Below are 12,524 nucleotides of genomic sequence, written 5' to 3'. Positions count from 1 at the left end.
TTTAACCAGCATTTAGCAAAAAATGCTTAATCTGCCCTAACAAAGCATGGTGTGAGTATCGAGAGAACAAATATCAAGGCTTTAACAAGGAGTGTCAATATTGACACTGTTCTGTGTTGAGGGATATTGGTAGGTTGTTTTTATTATAGTAAGCAACTTGTCAGAGGAAAACTCAGATGGAGCTTTGCAAGTGCCAATAAAACCTGCAGGTGCTATTGAAATTGAGCTCTTGTTCGTGTGTGCTTTGAATATAATTTCCAGTTTCAGAAGTCAGCTTTATGATTTTCTTATATCCCTCCTACCTTGCAATCTCTCCCACGATGCAGATTAAACATTCTTCCCAAAAAAAAGAGTTCTGGAAGGATTGAACACCTCTTCAACATGCAAAGAGATCTTCCTAACCTGATGAGTTTGCTCTGCACCATGAAAATTACCTATCGTTAATCCGGGTGTTGGTATCAGGAGCAAGTTGGACACATCACCCCTAGCTTGTACAGAGACTATTGCTTCTCCTGCAACCTTCTTTCAGTTCCAATTCCACTCCATGCCAGGTCATCTGCGCTCCTTTTTTGATGCCTGTTGGCAGCAGAAGGTGGAATCCCTACAGCAGATCAGACTACGCTGAATAGCTTGAATGCGATCTCCCGCTCAAGCACCATCTCTAGATGGCTCTCCAAAACTGGGGGTGAATCCTGCCACGAGGTCACAGCTTGGAGACTTGGCAACTTGAGGAGTTGCAGACTGTGGAAAGGCAGGTCGGTCTCCTCCCAGCATCCTGCTCACTTGGGACGAGTCGTTTAATCTCGGCGTGTTGGATCTTCTGTTGGAAGTAATACTCCCTTCTCTGGCTTAAGAGTACTTAAATCAGGAGTGGATGGGTGTTCAGGTATGGAAACAATGAATCTGCAGAAGGTATCCAGGATCTGGAGCTGGTGCCTGTTCCTAGGCTGAATGTTTTCTCTTCCAGCTGGAAGCCAGTCGCTGCTCAGTGTCTTATGAAGACTGAATAGCATCACCTCTTAGAGACGTTTCAGAAGTGGCTGGTTTGCCATGTTGAGTGGGAGTCACAGGCTGGGTTGCGTTTAGATTGTCCAGATATGGCCTTGACTCCCTTAATCTCAACATTAAAGGTTGCCCAGCCTTTGGAAAAGATAGAGTCAGGAAAACACTGCAAAATTTTCCATCCAGAAACTTAGTTCTGTGCTTTGCAAAGGTCTTGCTATTCTGGGAACACAGCGCTTTCATTTCACTGTCCTGTGGGACCCATTCGTGTTTTCTACCCTGTTTTCAACACGTTTTATTGGGATACCTATGTTTTCAGTGATTGCAATCCATCAAAATAATGGCCAGGTCTGACCTTGCCTTAGGTTGGGTAATCCCAAAGAGAGATGGCTGCAGGGCATCTCAGGATTTATGAAATCACGAGCTTCATGGTACCTTTTCTGTCTGTCCACTTACATGTCGTGTTTGTTTCATTCTTTTTCTCTTTCTAAACTAATCCTCAGAATGCCACAAAGCAGAATATTGCCAAATGAAGAGAGGATTTCTAAGGCTTAGAACAAAACCGGTCACCTGAGATATCAGTGCTCCCTTACTTCACTCCATTTTTAATGGATGTTTCTGCAGTTGTGTTTTGATTCTGTGCCGAGGTAGCTATGGGGGAATTGTTTCACCTGGGACAGTAAGAACTCCTTGGTCCTTTGGTATAAGGCTCTAAAGGGGGAAGAGACCCACAAACTATGAAGTCTCCTTCGTTTGTAGTGGCCAAACATCCTTTTAGGGTGGCCAGGGTTGTTTGGGGACCAGACCTGCTTTTTGCTGAAGGTCTTGCTTGTGTGGAGAGGCAGTGTGAGCTGCGTCAGCCGCAAAGCTCTTGGCTCTCAGAGAGGCAAATGTTCGCATCACCTAAAGCATCTGCAGGGTCAGCTTGCAGAGTTGGGGCAGAGATGCTGAAGAGAACAACATGTTGCTTGTTGTGTAGTGGGAGGCGTAAGGAGATAATGCGATCGGCAGATTTTCAAGTTTAGAGGCGATGGAGTTTTTAATCATGAAGCCAACTCCGGAATGATGACTTTTGGTTTTGGGTTTGCCTGACCAATAAAGTGTGTAGCCGGCACCATGTTCTTTAAGGCTGCCTTCCTCGTGAAGGCGAACTTCACTGGGGGCAGCAATGTCGATGTTGAGTCGTGACAGTTCGTGAGCAATTATAGCAGAACGGCGTCCATAGCCACGTGGAAATGTGTCTCCCAGGATCTGATTCTGATTTTGCTTGAACATACTTGGGGTTTTAATTTTGCTTCAGGACCAGGCCATGGGGAGGCTGAGACAAGGGAATGCATTTACTACAATGCCAACTGGGAGCTGGAGAAGACCAACCAGAGTGGCGTGGAGCGCTGCGAGGGGGAGAAGGACAAGCGGCTCCACTGCTACGCCTCCTGGAGAAACAACTCGGGCTCCATCGAGCTGGTGAAGAAAGGTTGCTGGCTAGATGACTTCAACTGTTACGACAGGTAATAGCCTAACTGTTTTTTCTGAATGCAGGTTTAATTGTTCCTGTAAGTGCAAAGGCTCATGATTTTTGCATCGAGGAAAAGAAAGCAGGTCCAAGTCCATTGGTCCATTCATCCTCTGTAGTTATTTCTGTAGCTAATGCAGCTCTCAGAATTGTCACTTATCTGCCTTGACTTTCTAAAGCGAAGCTTCAAAAGGCACTTTTAGAGTTTTTGTTGTGGTTGTGGGGTTTTTCTTTTTTCTTTAGCAAAGCTTTGAAAATTCTGGCATGTGTTGAAAAACGTGTCCCGTACCATCGAATGAAGAGCAATATGTTCTTCCAAGAGCATTTGGCGATACAAAGGAAAACTTGGAATCATTTGGAGCTCTCTAGAAAAGCACAGATATCTGGGGGTGGTTAGAGGTTGAGGTATTCTGGCATTTGTGATGTTGCAAAAAGTTACACTGTTCTTTGGCGAAGTTAACAGACAGCCAGGAGAAAGAGTGGGGCAGCGAAAGCAATACGCGTGTTTGTGTATCGCTGCCTGCAGTGAGCTGAAAAGGAGCGAGGTTTTGTAGTATGAAGGCTCCAGCCTCGTTAAATAGCTGGGAAAATAAACTAGTCTTTTCTCATTTCCCTTGATGCGATTCTACAGAGGCGAAAAGAATTGCAGCTAAAGAAAAAAGCCCTCCGAAAGCTCACAGTTCAGAAGGACAGTGTTAGTGGCTCTAGACTCAGTGTTTCTGTTAAAAACCCCCGATGACCAACCAACCCAAACCCAACCCTTTCAATAAGGATTAACAGAAGATAAAATTCAAGGATTTCCCTTGATAAACACTAATGTAGATTGATTTCACCTTTGTGCAATCCCAGCTGCGCGTCTTCGTAGCTTCCCATTCCACAAGTTTTAGGACATGAGGTTATAAGGTGTGGGGCTTAAGCTGGGACTAGACTTGTCCCATGGCTGGAGAGTTTTCTCCCTTCAGCGCTGTGTGCTATTCCTGCTTTTGTCCCCGTCATCTCAGCTCATCCCAACTGTGAGTCGTTCCTCATCTTTATTCTATTATTAGTGCCGGGGTTACTTTCCCACCACACCTATTCCCTTGCCGGTTGCATAGCCAAGCTCTATACAGTTAAATTTTTATTCTTTCCCAATAAATCAATCCTCCTTGGCCCATTAGTCATCTTAATGCCGATCCTTCTGAGAACTGAAGGTCACTCTAGTTTCCTACTTCGAAGCAGAAGTGTTTACTGTAAACAGATTCCTCCTTTCAGTGCCCCTCTCATTTACAGTGACACTTGTATTGTCACTGAGAGTCTCTGTGTAGGGATGTAGTGGTTCTTAAACTTTGTCATAATGTGTTGCTGTGTTACAACAGTAAAAAGTTTCCAAGGTTCATCACAAGCCTTTTTGCAGCCCTGGGTTGAGCATCCATTATCCTTCAGCCTGATTCTTCAAAGCTGCAGTTCCAGGGCAAAGCTAAAAGATCTTCTGAGAATTAACAAACAGTGCAAGTGTTGAAAGCAACATTTGAAACAAAGCTTAGCTTTAATTAAATAAAGGCAGTTCAAATGCAGCCTTTAGTTTTGAGTTTGTTTTTGTGGGGTTTTTTGTTTTTTTGGGTTTTTTGTCCTTCCCTTGAGTATCCTGGCAGTCTTTCATGCAGGTAGTGTTGCATCCCAGGATGGCAAAAGTGGCTAAGAAAATGATTTTTCCACGAACAGTACTGTGCTGATGCCCTTTTTGTCCCTGTCTTCAGCACCTTTGGATGCTGAGCTCCTGGGTGCAGCTTTGGGAGGTGCACCTGTACCTGTATCTGCAAAAGTGTCTCCTGGATGCAGGGCACGGCCCTATTCTGCCGGGTCGCAGCTCCTCCCAGGAGTGCTGGCAACACGTGCTGGTGTGTGCCAAGCACTGCCTCCTCATCACTGGAAGGCGAAGAATTGAGGAGTGTGAGGGTTGAGACGTTGAGGGTAATAGTTCCTTACTCTGTTCTTTGTCTTAAGGACATAAGGATGTGACACATGTACATTTAAGGTTATAGGAAAAAGGTAGTGTTTAAAAATCGACTTGTCTGCTCTTTGTTTATTTACACAGCCCCACCAGAGAGGTTGTGTTTACGTTCCCTTAAAGAGCAGAACTGCTACAAAATGTGCCCTTGCTGCTGTAGAAAAATGTGTCATTCTCTCCCACCATCTCGTTTGTAATATTTGCTAAGTATAAAATGTCATATGTACCTGGATGGCTGCCCTGAGCGCACACCAACTCAGAGACAGGGATAATGAATTGCAGATGTGGAGCAGGCTGTTTTCACTCATTAGCTTGATTTCTTAACCAACAGATTTAGCAAAGGATGTGTTTTCTGTTGAAAACTCCAATACTGATGCTGTTACATCTGAACGGCTTGTTATCGGATTTCACAAAAAAGCGTCTGGAAACGTTGCTTAACTTGTTGAAACATCTTTGTTCATTTGAATAAGCCAAATAGCTGCTTTTTAAATTATTATTATGAAGATAAAAAAACCCGAAAGCCTGAAAAACAAAACAGGTGCTTCCTAGCTGAGACCTTTCGGGAGACATTTCGGCTATAGCCACGTTTTCCCCCACAAGGAAATAAAGCACTGAAAACTACGCTGCTGAAGAGAGCCCTTTCCGTTCTTCTCGTGGCAGTATGTCAGTGATACCACAGAAAGGGAGGCTTGGCATGGGTTCATAAATGAGTAATAATGTCAAACACATATGATTGTTTTGCTACTTCCTCCGAGTGGTTGAAGGAAGGAAGTTATGCATATAATTTAGCTGGGCTTCAGGAAATAGTTTGATACAGTTCTCTGCGGAGAGCAGCTCTGCAACCCTAATAACTAAAAGCAGAGGTTAGCATACCAAAAGGTGGCAGGAAAGGGAAGCAGGCATTTAAGAAGAGAAAGAAATGACTGCTCAAGCACTGCAAATATCACTGCACGTCTCTTTTGGCATCGATCTGTGGGAGAGGGAGGATGTGTGGAAGTAGAGTTGGTCTGATCTGTTGAAGTCCCCTAACGCTCTGCACAGTGTGGAAGGAAACCTCAGTGCTGAGAAGGCTGTAGTGCTACCTGGGTAACAGGCAAATACAAAGAGTGAGAACTGCAACCTGATTTTCTTGAAGGCTTTTGTGCAGGAAAAGTTTAAAGGAGAAGGAGATGGTGCTTGAGAATTAAACTTTAGAAAAAACCCAACCAAAACCATAACCCGCAGCCGCTCTTCTCTCTGCAGCAGGACTGTTGCCACTGGTGTCTGGTGCCCTTCTAGTACGTAGCGTTAGTGATGCCCAGGGCTGTGAGAGCGGTCTTAGCTCAGTCCTCATCGTATGTGCTCTATGGCACAATTGCATGACCAAGTTCTCCTCTCCCCTGACAGCATACACACGGGCTGCACGAAAGATGCTGTTCAGGGAACAAGGCATCTCACCATCGTTTTTCTGCTTCTCATTCAGTTAGCGGCGGTGGCTGTTATTTATTACTCGCCATCTAATGCCTTCAGTACATGTGGAAGCGTTTGTTTCCTTTACGGTCTTTTCAAGGGTCTGTGCTATCCACTGGGGTATTTGAGTGCCAAGTTGTTTTCTGTAAGTGGAGACTGCCGATCTGTGCAGTGCAGCAGCAGGAAAAGGCGTGTGGAGAAAACTATTTGGGGCAGGTCGGCTCCCAAAGACAAGAGGCAGGAGTTGGCTGACGTTTTTCCCCTTCACTTCATTGCTGTGTCTGTCCCTCCCTGATGCAGGCAGGAATGTGTAGCCACAGAAGAAAACCCTCAAGTGTTTTTCTGCTGCTGTGAGGGCAACTATTGCAACGAGAAATTTACCCACTTGCCTGAAGTCACCGGCCCAGAAGGTGAGTGACTGGGTAGACTTTGAGTTGATGGACGTTAAGCAATGCATCTAACAGAACACAGATTACCATTTTGGTTATAAAGTCCAGAAGTCCTTCTGCTGTGGTTCTTCCAGAACAGTTTTTTGAGGTTGTTTCACTCTGGGTAAAGTGTGATGTACCAACACCTCAGGTACCATCACTAAGGGTCGGGTTTTGTTTATGGCGGGCGTTCACAGTGGGATATTACAAAACAAAATCCTGCACAAGGGCGAGAGGGCAGAGTGATTAATACAACATGGATCAAGACTCAGACTCTTAAAAGGTATTTGACACCTTCTTCATTAATTTTCATAGGTGTCCAAATACCTTGAGCATCTGGGATTTTTTTCATTTGATTGCTATTTTGTTTGTCTAGGGAATGGGTGTTTGCGTCAGCTTTCAGAGTCTGTGGCTGTACTTCAAGGAAGAAGAGTAATAGCAGGTTTTTCTTCAGAGGCTAATAGAAAAATGATGATTCTTTTCGCTGAACACTTGCTAAAGTATCATTCAATAAAAATTATTAAAGCTAAAGTATCATTCAATAAAAATTATTATTATTGCCCTGGATCTTCACTTGGGATGGTTCTTTTTTGCTATCAACTACTTAGATTTACTGAGATGTTCCAGTAGATCATTATCACATTTTCTTGGGCTTCCTTGTTAGGTTTTTAATTGTTTACATGGGGTTTATTATCTCCTGTTATTAATGCACCCGTAGCAACCTAGTAGCAAATATTCTTTCTCACAGTTTTTTGTTTAATTTGGCAAGTCTTGCTATTTTTTCCTTCCCTGTCTCCAACATAGCAACATGGCTCCATTTAGTATTCCCATTGTTTGTGTCTCAACTGCACTGATGTAATTTGGAACACGAACTACTGTGGGAATAGTGCATTTGATTGTGGCTCCGGCAGCATTTTACTAAAAACTGACATCTTGTCAATCACTGTAAAAGGCAAAGCAGCGCTGCGAGGGATTTCGTGCTTGCTTAATACATTCGGAAGTGTTAAGAGGGGGAAATGTTCTGGTTTTACGTATCCCAGCAAGAAATACCCATCTAAATAAAGGTCAGATGGAGGCTTGGCTTGCGAAGTGTGGTTTGGACCATTGTAACTCCATTACTAATAGCCGTATGGAGAAGAGTAAATTACAGAGCCTTATGAATACTGTTGGATGTGTTGGGACATGCCATTGAGCACTGTCAACTTTGGAGTAGAAGAATGGGGTTTGGTTGCATGTGGACGTGTAGCTGACAGTGCTGTTGCATTCCTGAAGGGTCCTTTCCCTGTTTTACGCTGCTTTTTTCTCGCAGTCATATATGAGCCGCCGCCACCAACGCCCTCCCTGCTCAACATCCTGGTGTACTCCCTGCTCCCCATCGCTGTCCTCTCCATGGCCATCCTCTTAGCCTTCTGGATGTACCGACACCGCAAGCCTCCCTACGGGCACGTCGACATTAATGAGGTGAGGGAGTTGCTCCCCTTTGCTTGGACCTTACAAAAGGCACAGAGTCTGCTCAGTATATGTTCACAACCGCTTTTGCTTCACTGTTTTCAGGTGGACTATCTTTTCTTCTCTACCTTCTTGAAGCTGGTGGTATAGCTGGCCTCAGTGCTGGTGTTAGCATCCCCTGTGAGGCTGATGGGTTTAGAGATTCCTGAGGGATGGACCACAGAATCATTCAGGGTGGAAGAGACCTTTGAGGTCATCAAGTCCAACCGTTCATCCAGCCCTGCCAGGTCACCACTAAACCATGTCCCTCAGCACCACATGTACGTGTCTTTTAAATACTCCAGAGATGAGGACTCCACCACTGCCCTGAGCAGCCCGTTTCAATGCTTTACCACCCTTTCTCTAAAGAGTTTTGCCTAATGTCCAACCTCCCCTGGCACAACTTGAGGATATTTCCTCTCATCCCATCCCTTGTTACCTGGGAGAAGAGACTGACCCCCATCTTGCTACAGCCTTCTGTTAGATAGAAGTAGACAGTGATAAGGTCTCCCCTGAGCCTTCTTTTCTCCAGGCTAAACACCCCCAGTTCCCTCAGCTGCTCTTAACAGGACTTGTTCTCTAGATCCTTCAGCAGCTTCATTGCCCTTCTCTGGACGTGCTCCGGTACCTCAATGTCCTTCTTGTAATGAGGGGCCCCAAACTTACCACAGGATTCAAGGGGTGTCCTCTCCAGTGCAGTCACAGGGGGACAATCACATCCCCAGTCCTGCTGGCCACACCAGTGCTGATACAAGCCAGGATGCTGTTGGCCTTGGCCACTTGGGCCAAGTTACACAGCCCTGCTTGGTGGCTGCCCTTCCCCCAAACTCTCAAACCCATTGCTCGATTTCAACCAGCTCTGCAGAGATCAGAGAGATGATAAAGTTCCTACCAGCTTTATGGGGCAGGGGGAAATGCTTTCCCCATTGAAGCTCTGTTTTTATGAGCCATCAGAGCATTCGTGCAGGAGGTCATCCTTCTGGCCTAAAGCCATCAGAAACTGGTCCTTGCTGGCTTTGCTGTGCCCTGAGCTTTCTGGTTTCTTCTGAAGGGTCAAGCAGCTACTCCCTCCCTCTTCTGTCTATTACAGCCCATACTGTGAACCTTTCCCATCTGAAAGCAGATAGATAGGACAGAACTCCAACCCCATGTGTCCTGCAGGGTTGCGTTGTTCTGGACAAATGCAGAGTTTAAACAGATGTGATCTTTATGATGCTGACAGACCTGTTTACTGCCCATTGCTAGGATTATGTGAAACACATCTAATGAGGTGCAAAGCAGTGGGAGGTATCAGATGTAGTTGTCTGTTGGGTCACAAAGATCGAGAAGTTTCTGCTTTTGACAGGAGGTAGCTTTGAGGTCATCCGTGTTTTACAGCCCAAAATAGCTCTTGCTTTGAAAATATAGAAGAATTCAGGTTTTGTCAGAGGATGGCAGACAGTAGTTTGACGCAGAAAGTGATGCATGAGGGTGTAGAACGTTATATATGTTCTATACAAATACCCTACAAAGCAAGACAGGGAATTTTGGGCTGCTCTTGCTGCAAAGAGTACATCTAAATAATTTGCATTAAACAAAATGTAACTTCTTTACACCTCTTTTCCCATACGCAGTCTCTTCTTTCCTCCCCTCCCTTTGTTTTACAGTCCAGCTTCAGCTGTTGACAATGTTTTTTGTTCATGCAGGACCCTGGCCCGCCACCCCCGTCTCCTCTGGTTGGCCTAAAGCCTCTGCAACTCTTGGAGATCAAGGCGAGGGGACGCTTTGGCTGTGTGTGGAAGGCTCAGCTGATGAATGACTACGTAGCAGTGAAAATCTTCCCTATTCAGGTTAGAAGGTTGCGCTCGGTTCTCACTCACCAGCTTTCCTCACCAGTGCTGAGAAGTTCTCAGTGCCTATGGACAATAACAAATATGCATTTTGCACTCTTCTGCTGGGGAAAAAAGTTCAAGGACCCTCACTTGCAGCACTTTTCTCTGTGTTATCTCACTACCAAATGCTTCCTGTAGTAGTAGTTGTTGCAAGAAGAGCCAAAACAAGCACATTTTGAAATCTACAGGGGATTTTAACTTCGCTGCAAATGTCCGTGTTGTTAAAGTCCAGCGAGGCAGCGTGCAGCTGTGATGCCCAAAGTGCACACAAAGGACCAAAGCCCTGGCTTTGCGTGTCCTGCCTGGGTGAATTGTAAATCTGGACCCAAACCTAGCAAACGGTTTACAGCTCACGAAGGCACAGCCCCAGCGCTGCGAAAGCTAATTGCGCTGCGGCGTTTCTGTCAGCTCACGTCTCCTGCTCTAGGAAACCTTTGAACAGTCCTGACTTGACTCTCTAGGAATTGCAGATAGAAAGAGTAAAGCAATCAAAAGTCAAATGAAAGAAGGACAGCTGAAACACCTTTGTGCTCCTCTGCTATCTCCTCCTTCGTTAATTTTTCGCCCCGTATTTGTTGTCATAGCATTGCTAAAGGAGATTTGCACATCTTCTGTCCAAGCCAGCTGTGACCTACTAGTAAATATTCAACAGAGCCTAGATTAGATTTTGCAGTCGTAACAATTACAGCCACAGTGCAGATCTGGCTGCTGTATGCACAGGCTCTATCCTTGCAAGCGTCCATAGGAGATCTTGACAAATCTTATTTGTCAGTGAGGTTCAGCTTGGATTCCTCCCCCCTCCCCACACACGTGGGGATATTATCCGAGGATAATTTTGAGGAGGGGAGGCCGAGAAGAGCAACTTCCAGTCTTCCTCCAGCATCTACCCTTTAGGAAAACAGCCTCATTTTGAAGGGACATATCACATCTGAATGCCGGAGGATGATACTAAGAGGACCATGAGCAGCTCTGACTGAGCTGAAGGAGCTGTTTGCTTTAAAGGGAAGTGTGATCTTTAACGGTGCTTTTCTCCTTGCTTTAGGATAAGCAATCTTGGCAGAGCGAGAGGGAGATTTTCAATACTCCTGGCATGAAGCATGAAAACCTTTTGCAATTTATTGCAGCAGAGAAAAGAGGGACAAACCTAGAGACAGAGCTCTGGCTGATCACGGCTTTCCACGACAAGGTAACTTACCATTTCACTTACGTTTTTGGAAGGCAGGGAGGCGGCTGGTTGCGAAACAGCAGGATTTGGTGTCTGATGTCTCCCAGAAGCTCCCCTGTAATCTATCCCGGAGAGCCATGGCTTAGCAGTAGTGGAGAAGTGCTCCTGCACCCCTCCTTCAAAGGCTCTTCCTTTACCTTTCAAGGCTTTCTACACAAACATAGGATTAATAAAGGTGGGACTTGGGGAGAGAAAGAGGCACAAAAGGCCACAGCTCACGTATGTGGTGATGACTGTCTCTTGATGCGCGTAGATGCGCCCGTGGGAGCCAGGTGTCACAGACCGTTGCAGTCCCAACTCGCCCCTCGCAGATGGGCTGCGTGCTTGCCTTTGAAGCTTGTAGCGTATCTCCCGTTTCATGGATTGCTTTTGTTGTCAAACATGACTAACATTTAAATAAAGCAAACATGCACAAATCCGGGGCTGAGCCAGCAGCGTTATCCCTCTGTTTAATCCAAGGTCTACTGAGTCAATCATTGCCACAACCAGCTGATACAGTACATCATCTTCTTGCACAGAAGGCTTTCCCCGTTCTTAGGTTAGATGAATTGCTCTGTTTTGAGATGCTTTTGTCCCTTTCTTACCTCCCTGCCTTTCCCTGGCAGACTCCTTTTAGACATCCACATTCTTCCTGTGCTCTCAAAGGGCTGAGGACTCACAAACACTTGTGGGTTTTATTTCTTCTTTTTTTTTCTACTTTTGCTAGTGATATTTTTCCCTTTGTTAAATCGAGGTTCAAATTCTCAAGCATTCATTAAAACCATTTTCCAGACTGATGAGCTGGCACGTCTGTCAGGTGGCAGGGTCTGTGATTAAGAACATACAATGTCCTGTTTTGCAGGGCTCTCTGACAGATTACCTGAAGGGCAATATTATCAGCTGGAATGAGCTCTGCCATGTTGCAGAAACAATGGCCCGTGGCTTGTCCTACCTTCATGAAGATGTCCCTTGGTGCAAAGGTGAAGGACACAAACCTGCTATAGCACACAGGTATGGCCTCTCTCATCGACGCCATTCAGATATTCATAACCTCTTTGAAATGATGCTGTTGAAGGGTGGAGGAGATTGTGCTTTTAGGAGAGAAATGTCTTTTAACTCAACAAATCCTATGCTGAGACAAGAATTTTTTCAACCACATGTGAAATGGTAAGGGGCAAGAAAGTGTCTTGTCGGTGAAAAAGTATGGTTGGTAGTGGTTTATGGCAAATATCTGAAGGGTAGGTGCTTCCCTCTTCCATCAACTCTTCTCTTAACATGTAGTGGGAAGGGAAGTCTGGTTGCTACAGAACTGCTCTTTGAAAGGGCTATGCTTGATAAATCACATGATAATCTCTGTATTTCTGTGACTGTACAAGATTTGGACCCTATTTTTCTCTAAGTGTGTAAGACTGATAACTCGTCTGTGTGTCATCCCACATTTTGATTATTACGTGAGAAATGCAGAAACTGTAGAAGTGCAGAAAATTGCTGCTGTTTGTTTTCCACCGTAGTTTTATGGTGCCCAAATCATGCCAGGGTGCTTATGAGAGACACCAGAGCAGGCTCCATGGTGTCTCCGAGA

The 12,524-nt window shown here is 45.3% G+C and overlaps 1 protein-coding gene across 1 annotated transcript in view; it reads left to right on the top strand.

Moving 5' to 3' along the window:
- ACVR2B (activin A receptor, type IIB) overlaps positions 1–12,524 on the top strand; it is a gene marked incomplete at its 5' end in the record, with an annotated part of 25,065 nt that overhangs the window by 2,037 nt on the left and 10,504 nt on the right. The window contains 6 exons of the mRNA XM_010145684.1: positions 2,303–2,510; positions 6,252–6,361; positions 7,689–7,840; positions 9,553–9,696; positions 10,781–10,924; positions 11,805–11,953. Of these exons, the coding sequence (XP_010143986.1) occupies positions 2,303–2,510; positions 6,252–6,361; positions 7,689–7,840; positions 9,553–9,696; positions 10,781–10,924; positions 11,805–11,953 (907 nt within the window). The remainder of the gene's footprint in view (positions 1–2,302; positions 2,511–6,251; positions 6,362–7,688; positions 7,841–9,552; positions 9,697–10,780; positions 10,925–11,804; positions 11,954–12,524) is intronic.

This window comes from Buceros rhinoceros, unplaced genomic scaffold (assembly GCF_000710305.1).
Source record: "Buceros rhinoceros silvestris isolate BGI_N320 unplaced genomic scaffold, ASM71030v1 scaffold3171, whole genome shotgun sequence".
NCBI classification, from domain to species: Eukaryota; Metazoa; Chordata; class Aves; order Bucerotiformes; family Bucerotidae; genus Buceros; species Buceros rhinoceros.
This window is presented reverse-complemented; position numbering and strand designations above follow the sequence as displayed.